Source organism: Hemitrygon akajei, chromosome 4 (genome assembly GCF_048418815.1).
Source record: "Hemitrygon akajei chromosome 4, sHemAka1.3, whole genome shotgun sequence".
In the NCBI taxonomy this organism is placed as follows: domain Eukaryota; kingdom Metazoa; phylum Chordata; class Chondrichthyes; order Myliobatiformes; family Dasyatidae; genus Hemitrygon; species Hemitrygon akajei.
Window position 1 is genome coordinate 40,894,707 of NC_133127.1, and position 18,178 is coordinate 40,912,884.

Below are 18,178 nucleotides of genomic sequence, written 5' to 3' on the forward strand. Positions count from 1 at the left end.
AATGGATCCTCTTGGATTTCTTTGTTTTGTGGCTGCCTGTAAGGAGACAAATCGCAAGGTTGTATGTGGTATACATTGATAATAAATGTACTTTGACTTCGACTTTATAATTAGCTGTACCCCAATCTTGCCATGTACTAACTACTGTCTAGGCTCAATGAGCTGTTATGAGACTTTTGAACAGTCCTCTCATATGATATGATCTCACAGTCTATCTCATTATAGCTTTGCACCTTTTGATCTTCCTGCATTGCACTTTCCCTGTAACACTTTATTGTTTTCCTTTCTAACGCCTCAATACACTGATGTGATAACATGATCGGTATGGATGACACGCGAAGTTTTCCACTGCAACATGAGACAACAATAAACCAGTGTTCCAGATCTGTTTCCTGGATGTCATAGAGTTATACAGCACATGAGCAAGCCTTTCAGCCCAACTCATCCATGCTAGCCAATATGTCTCCCTGAACGAGTCCCATTTGCCAACGTTTGGCCCATATCCCTCTGAACACTTCTTGCTGGACAATTGCCAGTCCAAATATCTTTTACTTCCTTTGGCAGTTCGTTCCATTCAGCTACCACCCTCTGAGTGGAAAAAAAATTGCCTTTCCCTTCTCATTTTAAAACTTAGTCCTTTAAGTTTAGACTCCACTGCCCTAAGAGAAAGGCTATCCCCATTCACCTTATCTATGGCCCTCTTGATTTTATAAACTTGTATCATGTCCCCCTCTGCCTCTCTCTCTCCTGGGAAGGCAGTCCCATACTATTCAGTCTCAATCCATCTAGTCCCAACAACCTCCTTGTCCATCTTTCCTGCACCATCTCTCACTTTAGCATATTCACCCTAAAGTTGGACCGGAATGGCACACAATGTTCCAGGTGCTGTCCTGTACAGCTGGAGTGTGACATCCAATTCCTTGCACTCACTGCCCCATTTGAATGCCATACACATTCTTCACACTGTGTGTGTGTAGCCACTTTCGGGAAGTCATGGATTCTTCTGTTGGTGGGTTTACTGAATGAACAGAGAGGAAGTCCCTCAGTGGAACTTGTATGAGTAGTTATGCTACGGCTTCAAACATCCAGGAACCAATTCTGTGAGAAATATGACAGCCAATTCATGTGTTCCTTGGTAGTGTGTGTTATGTCCCCTGTAATGGGTTAAAAAGGACCAGCAGAAATGGACACACCTGGAGTCTGAGTCTTCTTTTATAAACTTTATTTTATTAGTAACTACGTGATAAATTAATATAAAACAGGATAAGGCAAAACATATGTTATATTGCGGGTCAGTGGGACTAGGTGAGAGTAAGCGTTCAGCACGGACCAGAAGGGCCGAAATGGCCTGTTTCCGTGCTGTAATTGTTATATGGTTATATGTTATATGGTCAAAACAAGTTAACAGAGGATACGCATATATAAGAGAGTAAATAAAGTTCCCAAGCTTCTCCAAATGATACAGTCTTACGATGGTACGGTAAGTAATCAGTTGAGTTCTAGAATATAAATTGAGTAGAGTTGGAGAGAGAGAGAGGGAGTTGTTTTGTCTTCCCAGTGCCGATGCCAATGAACCTTGCACGTCGTCTTCCTGTTCCCGAAACTTATTTAAGTCACCGACTGTGACCACCAAAACAAGAATGCCGGTTTTCCACTGGAAGCTATCAACCCAGGCAAAAGTTGGACACACCGATTGCTCCCCACCAGTCACTCCTTTGTCCACACTGTGAGCAAAAACCCCACCTTTGCCGTGGGCACACAAAGCTCAACCAGTGTCAGTCTTCCTTGTCTCTGGTGTCTGGCGTGTCATGCGTCTGATTACAAAGCCAGTTGACCTTGTATATACACAAGTGCTGAACACCAGCTGTCCATCATATAGTTCCGCCTTGCCGTTTCCAAGGCAACTCACAGGCTTTCCTTGCTCTCTCTCTCTCTCTAAGAACTCACAAGCAGGCAGTGTCCTTGTATATTCAAAACAAGCTTTAGAGTTCGTATAAACACCATCTCAAGGCAGGCTTCGTCCCTCTCTCTCTGTAACAGCTCAAACAGTGTCCGAAAGCCAGTCTCATTCTCCCGACATTTTAAAATGATAGTCCACAGAAAATATGAACCCTAGGGGTACATAACGTGTGTATGAAGAAAGGGATCTCAGAGTCCTTATTCATAGATCCATCAAAGTTGCTATGCGAGTTTATAGGGTGGTTATGAAACGGTATGGTGTGTTGGCCTTCAGTAATCGGGGGGATTGAGTTCAAAAGCTGCGAGGTAATGTTGGAGCTCTATAAAAACCTGGTTAAACCACACCCGGTCGCCTCATTATAGAAAGGATGTGGAAGCTTTGGAAAAGGTACAGAGATTCTCCAGGACTTCCTGGATTAGAGAGCATATCTTACGAAGAAAGGTTGATGAGCAAACTAGGGTTTTTCTCTTTACAGTGAAGGAGAATGAAAGATAATTTGATAGACGTACACGTTGTTAAGAGCCAAAGGTAAGAGTGGACAGCCAGCACCTTTTCCCCAGAGCAGAAATGACTAGCATGAGAGGGCATAACATACGAGAGGGAACAATATTTTGTTTAGCTGCATACATGTGTATGGTTGAATGACAATAAACTAAAACTTGAACTTGACATTTAAGGGACTCTTAGATTGGCACACGAATGAAAGGAAAATGGAGAGTTATGTGGGAGGGAAACATGAGATTGACCTTGGAATAGGTTAAAAGATCGGTCCAACATCGTGGGCTGAAGGGTCTGTACTGTGCTGTGTTGTTCAATGTTCTCTCCACAGCAAGAGCCCACAATGTGATGAATACATAATCTGATCTTTGAGGGTTGAATGTTGATGGGAGTCTCTCCTGCTCATCTTCAGAGGACCTTAGATTGGTTAACAGTGCAGCATCCCTTCAGAATTGCTGCAGGAGTGCTAATGTATGTCTTCCACTCAAGCCCTTTGAGAGAAGTATTTTGAGGAAGGGGTAGGATTGGCCTTTGCTCATCCACAAGCACTTCTAATCTTCTACAAGCTTCATCCCTTTAAAGTTCTGGAATGAATAGACAATTTAAGTTAAGGATAATTGTGTTGAAGTTAATCGACATCTAAACCAAACTAGTTTTCATCATTGAGATGAGATAAATCTGGGCGAATGTAGCAAGGATAAGCTTAGTTATGGTGGAGCATTAACAGATGCCTGTAGCTAATTATGAACCAGATCACTGGATGTCCTGTAGTCATTCGATACTGATCTCTATTCACAGGAAGTAATTCAGCTGGAGAGACAACTAGGTGGACAACTGGTGGATGAACCAAAGACCCTTCTATTTAAGGACAGCACTTACAACTTGCGCTTGTCTGTCCACGATATACCACACTCCCTCTGGAGAAGCAAACTGCTCACAAAGTACCAGGTAGGAATTCACTCCAAATTTATGGTGAACTGCTTTCAGCTGAGGAGGCAAGGCTCTATATAATCAGGAACGTTATCTGTCCTAGCCCTGCTCTACTGTAATACAGCTGGTAAAGACCCTGCTTCACAGTTCCAGAAAGCTGGGTTTGATCCTGACCTCAGGTGTAGTCTGCGGAATTTATACTTCTCCCTGTGATTACGCTGATCTCTTCAAGGTGCCTTCGCAATCTCTTCAACCACCTCTTTCAGAAACCTGGTCCAGGTAACTTATCTACCTTCAGACCTTTCACTTTCCCAAGAACTTTCTCCCTAGTAATGGTAACTCACACACTTCATGACCCCTGCCACCTGGAACTACCACCATACTTCTAGTGGCTTCCACAGTGAAGATTGATGCAAAATACCTACTTAGTTCATCGGTCATTTCCTTGTCCCCATTACTACCTCGCCAGCATTGTTTTCCAGTGATCTGATATTCACTCTTGCTTCTCTTTTATACTTTATGTATCTAACTTTTGGTGTCCTCTTTAATATTAATGGCTAGCTTACTTTCGTATTCTACCTTTACATTTTTAATGACTTTTTTTAGTTGCCTTCTGTTGGTTTTTAAAAGCTTCGCAATCCTCTAACTTCCCACTAATTTTTGCTCTATTATATGTCCTCTCTGGCTTTTATGGTGTCTTTGTCTTTCCTTCTTAGCCATGGTTATGTCATCTTGCCTTTAGAATACTTTTTCCTGTTAGTGATGTATATATTCTGTGCCTTCCGAATTGCTTCCAGAAGTTCCAGCTGTTGCTGCTCTGCCATCATCCCTGCCAGTGTTCTTTTCCAATAAATTCTAGCTAACTCCTCTCTCACGCTTTACTCCACTGAAATACCGATACATCTGACTTTACCTTCTCCTTCTCAAATTTCAGGGTGAATTTGATCATATTATGATCATTTATCCCTAGGAGTTCTTTTACCTTAAGCTCTCTAATCAAATCTGGTTCATTACATAACACAGAATCCAAAATAGCTGTTCCCTTAGTGGGCTCAACTATAAGCTGCTCTAAGAAGCCATTTCATAGGCATTCTAGAAACTTCCCCTCTTGGGATCCCGCTTCAACCCGATTTTCCCCAATCTACCTGCATATTAAAATTCCCCATGATTATTGTAACATTGCCCTTTTGGCACACATTTTCTAAGGGATAACTTCACTCACTCCAACTCTGAACTGTTCCCACAACCTATGGACTCAATTTCAAGGACTCTTCATCTCGTGTTCTCAATATTTATTGCTTATTTATTTATTATTATTATTTTGTTCATTTCTTTGTACTTACTGTGAATGTCCACAAGAAAATGAATCTCAGGGTTGTATATTGTGGCATATATGTACTTTGATAAATTTACTTTGAACTTTGCTCTTAGTGTGTAGGTGTGTAGTAGAATCTGGTGGGAGTTGATGAGAATGTAGAGAAAATAAAATGGAATTGACTTAAGGTTAGTGTACGTGAGTGGTTAATGGTCACACGGGCTAGCTAAGCAAAAGGTCCACCTCGTTGTAAATTGCTGGTGGACTGACATTAAAAGTCAATGTCATGTATCCTTCCATTGGTGGGTTGAATCTATTAAAAATTAGCCATTTAGCACAAGACAATCCCACTTCAGTTTGAAGGCATTGAACTAGTATTGTCATGTGAACCAAGGTACAGTAAAAAGCTTTTTTTTTGCAAGACAGTCAGACAGATCAAACTGTATATAAGCACCTCAAGGTAGTGAGAAGATGTAATGAGATGTTCAGCAGTTAGAAAGACTCCTGGTTTGCTATCTGGATACTTCTGTGGTGGCCACGAACTCTCAGTAATTGAATCTGGCTTTCTGTTCAACCAGGAGATTCCATTCCAGCAGATATGGAGCGGGTGTCAACAAAACCTACACTGCACCTTCACACTAGAACGCTTCAGTCTCATCACTGCCGAGCTGGTATGCAAACTCTGTGTGCGACAAGTGGAGGGAGAGGGACAGATCTTCCAGATCCAGACCACCTTGTCCGAGGTACGTCCACTATTGTGAACCTAACCCTTTGCATTCGGTTGAGACACAAAAGACTGAAGGTGTTGGAACGTGTCCTGCCACAGGGCTTCAACCCTGAACACCGACAATTCCTTTCCTCGCACAGATGCTGCTCAACCAATTGAGTTCTTCCGGCAGGTTGTTTGTTGCCCCTTTGCATTCAGTGGCAGTGGTTCAAAACTTGGAGGCACTCTCACAGAAGACAGAGGATGGGGAGAGATGGTGACAAGGATCACAAAGGGTTGCAGGAGTTCAATAATACTTGAATTAGAAATGTTGACGTATATATCAAGATACAGCAAAAAGCTTTAGTTTGCTTCATACAGTCAGATCATACTATATCTAATTACATTGAGGTAGTATAAAGGAAAACAGTATAGAATAACGTGTTCCTCTTACAGAGAAAGTGCAGTGGAGGTAGACAAATAAGATGCAAGAGCCACAGATTGGTAGATCGAGAGATGATCTTTGTTGTAGAAGAGGTCTGTCCAGAAATCTGCTATCAGTGGTCTAAAAACTCCTTGAGCCCAGTGGTACGTGGTCTCAAGCTTTTATATCTTCTGCCTGATGGGAGAGGGGAGAAGAGAGAATAAACAGGGTGAGGGGTTACGTTTACTAGAATATAAAAGTGTCTCAGGAGGGACCTTGGGGTACAGGTGGGGAAGAGGAATCCTTCTCTTGTGTAAAATAATTCTGAAAGTTTTCCTTATATCAGAGGTGTCTATAACCATAGGTGTAAGTTAAGGAGTGAGAGATTTAGAAGAAATATTAAAAAGATTTCTTTATCATCTAAAGGGTGGTTAGATGTTGGTATGCTGACTGAGTGGATGGTGGAGGCAGACTTTCACAACATTTAAGAAGCATTGAGATGAAACCTTTAATCACCATATTACAAGAGTCTTGTGTCCATGCCATAGGTTTAAGAGCAGTTGTTGCTCTGCAGGCATCAGGCTCCTGAAGCGGGTACACTCGCCTCAGCGCTGAACTGCCTCTGTGGCTGACTCACTTGTGGAGACTCTGTAGTTCATGTTCTATGTATTATTTGTGTACATTTTTATTGTTTTTCTTTTTTTTTGCACATTGGATGTTTAACCATCTTTGTTGTGTGGGGGTTTTCATGAATTCTACTGTTTTTTTGGACTTTGGCTGCCTGCTAGAAGCTGAATCTCAAGGTTGTATATGCTTTACATACTTTGATAATAAATATACTTTGTCTGAGAAGACCTTCTGTGAGGAACTCATCAGGTTAGCAGCAGCATCTATAGAGAGGGACTAAACAGTTGTTATATGGGCAAGACTGTTCAGAAGTGCTGTCCAAAGCCATTAGTGTAGATAGGCACTTGATAGTTGACATAGATATGATGGGCCAAACGGCCATATTCTGTGCTCTATGTCTCTTATGACTTGCCTGTTGCATTGCCCTCTAACTTAACAGAGCTGTGGGAAACCAGACCAGCAAGCTGAGTATAGATGTAGCATTAACAATATGACAAGGCAGGGTGCAGCTTGCTGAAGTCCGGGTGTTCTTCTCCACTTTGCTGCACAAGTCACAGTCCTGGTCCCATAGGTCTGAAGGATCTCCACAGATGCTAATTAGTGCCTGTGAAGATGAGAGAATCGGTCAAAAGACAGATATCTAGGGTTATTTACACAACGCACAGCCCTTTATTTTCTGAAGTTGGTCTTGACAGCTTGCCAAGACGTCTGTAGAGTTTCAAGTCCTGACTGAGCTGAACAAGATTAATAGGATATCATTAAACCAGGATCAAAGACAGTGGAAATTATTTTTTATTTGAACTCATAAGTTATGGTAGCAATTGTAATGTGTTTGCCTGAAGTGACTCCCATTCCTGTTCCCATTCTCAGAACATGCACTCTTTTTTAGAACTTGATTGTGAAGATCAGTGCTACTGACCTTGACATGACCCCAGCTGCTGGGTTTTGTGTGGAAAACTCTTCCAAGTTCTGCTGTGACAACCACCTCTAGAACCTTCCCTAAGCTTTGTCACAGGACAGTGAGAGAAGAGAGGAAGATAAAAGTCCATCGATCAATGATTTTGGAAGAAAGCATATTTCAGTGACAGCTATGTTATTTTGAACCAATTAAAAATTCACCATTTAAACTAGTAAACTTAAATTTAACTATTTGAATTCAAATTAAATATGCCATTTAAATTGGTCCACTTTGAGCTTTACCAATTTTTATTGATCCACTATAGAAGCATCCTATCCAGATGCATTATGACCTAATATGACAACTGCTCTGCCTGAGATCACAATAAATTGCAGAATTGGGGATGAAAACACAAAATGCTGGCAGAACTCAGCAGGCCAGACAGCATCTATGGGAGGAGGTAGTGACGACATTTTGGGCCGAAACCTTGGACGTGGCTCAGCACAACTCAGATACCCATGTCTCTTCCATGGACTTTGTCTATATTTCTCAGTTCCGCGATAAAGTAGTCAGCATAATCAAAGACCCCACCCACCCCAAATATTCTCTCTTCTCGCTCTCCTGTCGGGCAGAAGATACAAAAGCATGAAAACACACAACCACACTCAAGGACAGCTTCTGTTATACGACTACTGGATGGTTCCTTAGTTCAATAAGATGGAGGTTTGACTTCACAATGTACCTCACTATGACCTTCTACCTCACTGTCTACTTTCACTGCACTTTCTTTGTAGCTGTAACACTTTATTCTGATTCTGTTATTGTTGTACCTTGTGCTACCTCAATGCACCAAGTAATGAACTCAAATGCTGTCTGGATGCTGTCTGGCCTGCTGAGTTCTGCCAGCATTTTGTGTTTTTATTTTTTTTAAGTAATGAACTGATCTTTTTGGACAGTACACAAGTTTTTCCACTGTACTTCGGTATGTGAGATAATAATAAGCCAATTTACAGAGTGGTGCATTTACAGAGAAGGTGCAGTGTAGGTAGACAAATAAAGTGTAAGGGTCATGTTGAGGTAAACTGGGAGATCAAAAGTTTATCTTTAGCTTATTAGAGGTCCATTCAAGTGTCTGATAACAGTGGGATAGACATCGTCCTAGAGCCAGGTCATTTGTGTTTTCAAGCCTTTATGCCCTCTGCCCATCGAGAGTGGGGAGAAGAGAATGACTGAGGTGTCCTTGATTATTTTGGTTGTTTCCCGAGGCAGATTTAAAGATATCTAAAGATTGAAAGAGAGATTTAAAGATTAGCTTTATTTGTCACATCATCAAAAACATGCAGTGAAATAAATTGCTTGTGTCGATCGTGTGCTGGGGGCAGCCTACAACTGTCGCCACACTTCCGGTGCAAATATAGTATGCCCACAACTTACTAGCCCTAACTCGTACTGCATGACTTTGGAATGTGGGAGGCGGATACAATAGGGTCTTTTAAGAGACTCCTGGGCAGGTACATGGAGCTCAGAAAAATAGAGGGCTATGGGTAACCCTAGATAATTTCTAAGGTAATGACATGTTCGGTACAGCTTTGTGGGCCGAAGGGCCTGGATTGTGCTGTAGGTTTTCTGTGTTTCTATGAAACCCTTGTGGTCATGGGGAGAAACTCCTTACGGACAGAGCAGGAACCCAGTCACACAGCTGGCACTATGAAGTGTCGTGCTAACTGCTATGTTTCTACGCCATGCCATTGACATAATCAATGAAAGGGAGGCTGGTTTCATAATAGTCTGGGCCGTATATTTACTACTCTCTGCAGTCTTTTTAGGTCTTGGATAGAACAAATACCTTACAAGATGTGATTCACCTGAATAAGATGCTTGCTCTGATGCATTGTTTAAAATTAATAAGGCTCATGGTGATATGCCAAATTCCCTTAGCTTTCTGTGCAAGTGGAGGTGCTAGCGTGCTACTTTGGGTCGCCATCTTCTCCCCGTCCCATCCCTGCCCCCTCCACCTTCCAGAGCACTTCCTCTCTCCAATTGCATTAGCCTGTGCTAAGTTACTTTCCAACATCTAGAGTTGATCAGATTTTATCTGTAAGGTTCTTAACTCTGTTTGTACATTGAAGCCACTCAAAAATAATTTGACACTTCAGTCATAAAAAGATGTTGACTCAAAAAATGGTGGCTTTTGGCAAGTCGAAAGAGGAGAAAGAATATGAGACGTGGTAGAGCACAAGGACTGTCCCTTCAGACCACCATGTCTGTGTCGATCACTGTGCCAGTCTAAACTAATCCCATCTGCCTGCATATGGTCAATATCCCACTATTTCCTGCCTGGTCATGTGTCTAGCTACTGTACATGTCTCTTAAGCGTTACTATAATTTTTGCTTCTAGAATTTCCCCGGGCCCATGTTCCAGGCACCCGCCACACACTGTGTGTAAACAGAACAACTTGGCTCACCCTTCTCCTTTGACGTTCACCCCTCTTGTCTTAAATCCATCCCTCTAACATTTGACATTTCAACACTGAGAAAAAAAGACCTTGACTATCTGTCCTAATTATGCGTCCCAGGATTTTATATATACTTCTATCAAGTTACCCCTCAGCTTCCGACACGCCAGAGAAAGCAACCCAACCTCTCCTGATAGCTAATGTTCTCTAATCCAGGCAACGTCCTGCGAGTTGTAAAGGAAACAGGTGAGAATTCTAGAGTTCAGCACCCAGGCAGCTGAAACCATGGCAACCAATGGTGGAGTAGCTGGGAATCAAAGATACCCCAAAAAAGGCAGTTGGTGGGACATGGAGATCTCTGAGGTTGTGGGGTTGGAGGGCAGTAGAGAGGACACGACTCTGCAACTGTTTCTTTATCAACTGGAGGTCTAAGCAAAACCTACAGCAATGTCTGTAAGTGGCCTTTCCTACGTGCAAGATTTTCACATGATTGGGAGGAAGAAGTGCTAAAAACTGCTGTGTGAGTTTGGCCAGTTGTCACATTTCCATCATGAACGTTGACATTGCGATTTGCAATGGTGCACAATTGACTGAGAAATGTGGCCAAAACTGCTACATGGGGCCACCTATTGGCAGGAAGCCCCAATTACAGCTTGAAGATTGACAGCTCATGTGGAGACAACATAGTTTCAGGGCATGGATTTCCCCTGTGTAAATTCAGAGTCTAACACTGCACGCCAAAATCAAGTTCAGTTTCAGGTATAGAAGCTGAAGGCCAAGGTGAGATATCAGTATATTGAGTTACGTATTAAAATTTCTGGACACAAATTATGATGGGAGTTCATCTTTAAAAGATTTTCTGAGCACGTCCTTAAATATTTCACTGCATTGTCTCATTATGTGTGTATCTCCTGCTGGTCAAATTGCCATGGTGTGTTTTGAATGTGTTGACATTTGGAGCCCAAGATAAAAAAGGCCTATAGAAGGGTGATATTGTGTTTTCAACAAACAAACCGCTGGAGGAACTCAGTGGATGGAGCAGCGTCGGTGGGAGAAAGCAACTGTTAGCATTTTGGAATGAAACTCTGCATCAGGACTGACATTGGAGAGGGAGGTAGGCTGTATAAGGAAGTGAAGAGGACTGATGAGATGGGTCCTGTAGATAATTTGTAGAAGGAGGAAAAGAGCAAAGGTCAGGCAAATCCAGCCAGGTAGTATCGAAGGGGGATGGGTGAGGGGAGAGAGAGGCAGATGGATGATAGTTGGAGACAGGTAAGAAAACACAGACAGATGGAGCCTGGGGAGGAATGAGGTTAGAGGTAGAGAAGGTTGCTGGAGGAGGCAAACAGGACAAAGGCTGCCAATCCCTAGTTTACTCCAACATCCAAAACTGCATCAGTCTCCATCTGGGATCCAAATTATCTACAGGCGCCATCTCATCAGTCCTCTTCCAAGTACTCAGAATGAGTCTTTCCCTTAATAATTGGTCACTTAGCAGCACTGCAATACCAGTCCATGACATGCTGGAACTCATGGTGGAGAATCCTGACCACAGGACTAATAGTCCTGCTGATGGACCTACACAATATGGAAGCAGGCTCTCTTGGCCCAACACTTCATGCTGACCACAATGCCCGCCTAAGCTGATCTCATTTGCCTGCTTAATTAGTCCTGACGAAGAGTCTCAACCCAAAGCATTGACTATCCATTTTCATCCATTGATGCTGCCTGACCTGCTGAGTCCTCCCAATGTCTTTGGCCATTACTCCCATTTGGCCTGTACAATCTCCTATCCCAACACTTTATGATTTTTTTAACATTTTAGTTTTACCTGCTTCAACCATATCTATGATACCATTCTCTGTTAGAAAATACTCTTACTGAAATCCCCTTTAGATTTTCGCCTCTCATCTTAAACCAATACCTTCCAGTAATAGACTCCCCTGTCCGAGGAAATACATTGTGACCATCCACCTTATCTATATTCCTCATGATTTTATAAACCTCTATTAGGTCACCTTAAGGTGTGCAATTCAGCTGCAGGAATTGATGGTGATTGACTGCAGCGACTGGATCTGATGCAATGTAATTTATCTTCCTCAGGAAATGCAGCCAGTGGATGTGGAGCCAGAGACCAGTGTCACCTGCCTGGTGGGGCCTAGTGCCTTCAGGATCCCGTTCGCCATCCGACAGAAGATCTGCAGCAGCCTGGATGCTCCTAACAACAGAGGGAACGACTGGAGGCTGCTGGCACATAAGCTTAACCTGGACGGGTAAGTCTGCAGGGCAGAGATGGTTGAGGAAAAGGGGTTTATACTGTTGTATCGCTGTCACATCTTTGGGTAGGCCACAATAGACTTCAACCAATCAAGTGTCTCTGAAGATGGAGCCACCGCTGTGATGAGAACAATAGCAATGATCAATCGCTGCCCTGATTTAAAGATGCTTCTAATCAAATGGTCTCCATAATGAGCAGAGTATTCCATAAAAAGCACCAAGCTTAATCATCAAAGACCCACTGAACACAAACACTCTGTCTTCTGCTCACTCCCCTTGGGCAGAAGGTAGAAAAACCTGAACTAGTACCATGAAGTTCAAGGACAGTTTCTATTCTACTGTTATAAGATTATTGAACAGTCCCCTAGTACAATGAGATGGACTCTTGACTTCACAATCTACCTAGTTATGGCATTGCACCTTATTATCTACCAGCACTGCACATTCTTGGTAAGCCTTTATCCTTTATCCTCTTACTGGTTTCACTTGTACCACCTTAGTGCACTGACGTGATGAAATGATCAATGGATGGCATCAAAACAAAATTATTCAATCTACCCCAGTACACATGATATTAATAAAACAGCTTACCAATTTAGAATTTGGTCGCTGCACACCCGACAATCTGGGTCCAATCCTGACCTCCAGCACTGTCTGTGTGGAGTTTGCACATTCTGACCATGACCCCACACCCTAAAGGTTTGTCAGTTAAAATGAAAGCAGAAAATGCTGGAAGTTCTCAGGCTGCATCTGTGGAGGGAGAAATAGGACTAACTTTTCAAGGTTTGTAGTTTAATTAAGTACTGTAAAATATAGCTCGCGTGTAGGTGCTTTGTAGATTCTGAGTGAGTTGATGAAAATGTGGAGACTACAAGATAGATTATTGTAAAAGTGCCTTTGATGGTCAGTACAGACTCGATGGGCCAGAGGACCTGTTTCCTTGCTATATGATTCTATGAAACTAGGATGTTTAATCACAATGCTGTTGCTATTTGTACAATCTTGCTGTGTGTAAATTGGCTGATATACTTCCAGCAGTGAAACACTGAGATTTGCTTCATTGGCAAGATGTTGCCTTGCCTAACTGGCCCAAGGAAAAGAAGGGGCCTGAGGTAAATTAGCCATTATTGTAATGAATGGTGGGGTAGGCTTGAGAGGTCAAGTGGCCTCCCCCTGCTACTATTATCTTGTGCGTCCTTATTCTTTTGAAAGAGTCTATTTTCAGAGTTGTAGCTCATGTTGTCTTGCCAGAGTCAATAGCCAGCAAAAGTGACAACCAAGTCGGAAATATCATGGAGTCAAGATATAGAAGCCCAGTGAAAATAGAAACATAGAAAACCTACAGCACAATACAGCCCACAATGCTGTGCTGAACATGTACCTACTTTAGAAATTAACTAGGGTTACCCATAGCCCTCACCACTCTCTGTGTAAAAAACTTACCCTGACATCTCCTCTGCACCTACTTCCAAGCACCTTAAAATTGTGCCCTCTCGTGTTAACCAGCAAAGTTCTGACACCTCAACTCTGGTGTGTACAATTGTGTGGTGCAATGGTTCAGCTAGAGATACAGTTAACTTTTCAGAGGTTCACAAAAGGACTTTCTTGATTCAATGTTGGAAGAGGTCATCTGAATCACATGGAATGAGATGAGACTTGATCAAACACAAGTTTCTTGGAGGCCTTGATAGGGTAAATGTGAAGAGAGTATTTCCCTTAGCAGTTGAGTCTTGTGGTTCACTGTCTTGGATTAAACATAGAAATGTAGAAAACATACAGCACAATACAGGCCCTTTGGCCCAGAATACTGTGCTGAACATGTACTTACTTTAGAAATTACCTATAGTTACCCATAACCCTCTATTTTTCTAAGCTCTATGTACATATCCAAGAGACTCTTAAAAGACCCTATTGTATCTGCCTCCACCACCATCGCCAGCAGCCCATTCCACACACTCACTACTCTCTGCGTAAAAACATTACCCCTGACATCTCCTCGGTACCTACTTCCAAGCACCTTAAAACTGTGCCCCCTTGTGCTAGCCATTTCAGCCCTGGGAAAAAATGCATTGTTCTGCATCAAATCATGTCACTTTCAATGCCAACTCATGTCCTCAGTATTATTTATTTACTTGTTCATTATTATTCTTTGTTTTTTTTTGTATTTGCACTGTTTGTCTTGTCATTCCTTGTGTGTAGTTTTTCATTGATTCTGTTGTATTTCTTTGATCTACTGAATTTCATATATTGTGACATTTACTGAAAATACTTTGATATTAAATGTACTTTGAACTTTGCAACATAGCTTGCCCACAACTCACTAACCCTAACTACATACCTCTTTAGAATGTGGGAGGATACCTGGTCAATCGTGGGGCGAATGTCCAAACTGCTTACAGACAACGGCAGGAAACAGTTGTCTTGTTTTTGTTGTTTCAGTTGTTCTGTGGAATATTGTGGCATGCTATGTGTGGCAGCACTTGTGGGCTGCCCAAGCACATCACGTGATGCATTTCTCTGTATGTTTCCACGCTCATGTGAGCTACACACCAGATTTGCCTGCTGTAATAACTGATTCGACCACAGGATGGCAGAATGGTACCACCTTCAATCAAGCAGGAATCATCAGAACCAGAATCAGATTTATTATCAGTGACCTGATGTTTACAGCAGCAGTACAGATAGATAGATAGGTAGATAGATACTTTATTCATCCCCATGGGGAAATTCAACTTTTTTCCAATGTCCCATACACTTGTTGTAGCAAAACTAATTACATACAATACTTAACTCAGTAAAAAATATGATATGCATCTAAATCACTATCTCAAAAAGCATTAATAATAGCTTTTAAAAAGTTCCTAAGTCCTGGCGGTTGAGTTGTAAAGCCTAATGGCATTGGGGAGTATTGACCTCTTCATCCTGTCTGAGGAGCATTGCATCGATAGTAACCTGTCGCTGAAACTGCTTCTCTGTCTCTGGATGGTGCTATGTAGAGGATGTTCAGAGTTTTCCATAATTGACCATAGCCTACTCAGCGCCCTTCGCTCAGCTACCGATGTTAAACTCTCCAGTACTTTGCCCACGACAGAGCCCGCCTTCCTTACCAGCTTATTAAGTGCAAGTAGAGAAAAAATACTAAAATTTGCAAAATATATAAATAGCACAAACAAAAAGGAATAATGAGGTTGTGTTCTGAACTGTTCAGAAATCTCATGGCAGAGGGGAAGAAGCTATTTCTGAATCACTGAGTGTAGGTCTTCAGGCTCCTGTACCTATTCCCCCGATAATAGTAATGAGAAGAGGGCATGTCCCGGATGGTGAGGGTCCTGAGTGATGGATGCCACCTTCTTGAGGTACCAGCTCTTGAAGATTGCTGCAAGGTTGCATTTAAATCCAGGGAAGATTTTGTTTACTTGTACACTCCCCTTCTCCCCAGTTGTTTTCACACTGCAGTTCCAACATCAAGCAATGCATTGATTGCAGGATGAGTATTGTCCCCCAATTTACGAGAAAGAAGTCATCTGCTTTTTCCTCAGATCAGTGCCATAGGATATGTTGCACCTACCCATGTAAACTGACCCACTGTTTCATCCCAAAGGACAGAGATGCACTTCCCTCGGTGCTGCACCGGAATGCCAGCCTATGCCTTGAGGCTGGAGATTAGAAATGAACCTTTAAACTCATAGGCAGTATGGCATGTCAACTTCCCTACTGTTGACAACTTCACTTTGATAACAACATGTCTCCATTAACTCTCTTGATTGAGGAAGTACAAAGGGAACGCAGTAACAGAGTGCAGAATGTAGTGTTGTGGTTACGTGCTAAATGCAGTGCAGGTGGATAAATAAAGTGCAAGAGCCATACTGAAGGAGACTGAGAGATTATGAGTTCATCTTTAACATACAAGAGGTCCATTCAAGTGTCTTATAACAGCAGGATGGATGCTATCCTGGAGCCTACTGGCACAGTTTCTCAAAATTTTCTATCTTCTGCCCAATAGGAGAGAGGAGAAGAGAGAATGGGAGGGGTCTTTCGTTATGTTGGCTGCTTTCCCAGGGCAGGAGAAAGTGTAGACAGAGTTCTAGGAGGGGAAGTCACTTCTCACGACAGACTGGGCTGTGTCCACAGCTCTCTGCCCTATCACGCAGCCCTGGACAAAGCAGATGCCGTGCCAAACATCCGAGAGGTGGTGCATTAATGTGGAGGCTTTTCCGAGGCAGTAGGAAGTGTAGAGAGGGTCAGTGGAGGGGAGGCTGTTTTCATGATTGACTAGGCTGAGATCACAAAATGTACTTACGTTTGGAATGGGTGCATAAATGACAGCAAAACAAACTTGCCTCAATCTCAGTACAGGTGACAATTTCTAATTATCCTGAACCTTCTCTGTTGTACAGTGTACAATTACAAAGTGGCAAGCATCTCTCTCACACTTCTTTTCTGTTCCCTTTCTTTGTTTTTCCATCCAGTTACCTGAACTACTTTGCAACCAAATCCAGCCCCACTGGTGTCATCCTGGACCTATGGGAAGCCCAGAACTTTCCGGAAGGGAACCTCAGCTCTCTGGCGGCAGCCCTTGAAGAGATGGGAAGACACGAAACAGTGATGTCCCTGGCCACGGAGATGAAACGCTGAGCACAGAGGGGTGGGGCGAGCCTGCTTTAGTTGAAGGGGGGGCATTGGATAACAAGTAGTCTGCCCCACATCTGGTCAGCCATACTGAAACCATACATCCTAATATTGTGCGCGATAACGCAAGGTTTCAACATTGTGCTAGTCTGACTGACACCTCCCCAACCTGCCTCTTGCTGCTTTCATCTCAGCTTGACTGTACACAGCCTGGTACAGATTTCTTTATAGTTTCTAAGGAAACGGAATTTTTTATCCAAATGAATGGATCGAACCTCTCCAGCAGTCCCTGTTTCTGCCACTTCACAAGAGACGGACTTGCTTCCTGTGTCTGAAGCGTCGGCTCGCTGTTGCTCCTTTCTCTCCTGAGGCTACGCTGAGGTTCTCGGCAACGTTTTCACACACCCGGTGGAGGATTGCTTTCCTTCTCGAGCTGGCAACTCTTAAAATTGTCCGGATGCTCCTCGGCACGTCTTTCTCTGTTTGTAGTTCAAGCACAAAGCGCATCGACAGAAACGGAACGGATCGACAGACCCGGAGAACAACACACCACGGGTGCAAGGAACGAAAAGTTAACTTAGTCCACACTCCCATACTGCACCTCCACACCTCCATATCCACACCCACACACAACACCATGTCACATGTCTACGTTCACACAAGTTCTGCTCAGAACATTCCCTTCAGCTGTGTTTTTTTGAAGAACCCTTTCTGTTTTTCTACATACACTGAATTTCTTCTCTGTCGTGCTAACCAGAGGCAAAATCTTTCAGGCAAACCTGGGGCAGACATATTGAGGTGTGTCAGTGTGTTTCCAATCGAATGAATTATAAGAAGATGTGGTAAGATGTGTATAAAGGTTTTACTGTAAATCGTTAATTTGTATCAAACGCCTCAATGCTCATGTGAATTCAGAATATTTTTGAATAAATTCTGCTTTTTGAGATGGTAATTTGCACTGGATCCTGGAGGTTTTATTACCCTATGGGAGGAACTTCCTGAAATTCAGTCATGGGATCTTGATGTCACGGGCAAAATCTGCATTTACTGCCCTTGGTAAATGAGTTGTATCTTGAAGCTGGATGTAACCGTTGTAGTGATAGAGCTCCCACAGTGCGGATCAGCAGAGTTAAGGCCAATAGATTTTTTTTTCCGGAAGAACATCGCTGAACACTTTAAGCTCCACAGCTGCTGAGATGGGTCTTGAACCCAAATCTCTAGGTTGCTGGTCCACAGATTACCAGTCAGTTAAATTACCACAATTCAGCTATTCCACAGGGATCATCCTCCCTGCAGCAGATTCCAAATGTGGACCAACAGACACGCGGGCAGGATCTATTCAATGTTATACTGACGAACAATCTATTGAGGGAATTAGCAGGTCAGGGAGAATCTGTGGGGGGAAAGGAATTGCTGTCCTTTCAAGGCGAAATCCTCAATCAAAACTCCTAATGCAGG

At 42.8% G+C, this 18,178-nt stretch overlaps 1 protein-coding gene across 5 annotated transcripts in view; it reads left to right on the forward strand.

The window, feature by feature from the left end:
• LOC140726275 (netrin receptor UNC5C-like) overlaps positions 1 to 17,672 on the forward strand; it is a 359,820-nt gene extending 342,148 nt beyond the window's left edge. For all 5 annotated transcript variants that reach the window (XM_073042431.1, XM_073042432.1, XM_073042433.1 and 2 more), the window contains 4 exons: positions 3,257 to 3,406; positions 5,282 to 5,446; positions 11,918 to 12,087; positions 16,561 to 17,672. In XM_073042431.1, coding sequence (XP_072898532.1) covers positions 3,257 to 3,406; positions 5,282 to 5,446; positions 11,918 to 12,087; positions 16,561 to 16,726 — 651 coding nt within the window. In that variant the 3' untranslated portion in view covers positions 16,727 to 17,672. The remainder of the gene's footprint in view (positions 1 to 3,256; positions 3,407 to 5,281; positions 5,447 to 11,917; positions 12,088 to 16,560) is intronic.
• The last annotated feature ends 506 nt before the right edge of the window (positions 17,673 to 18,178 follow it).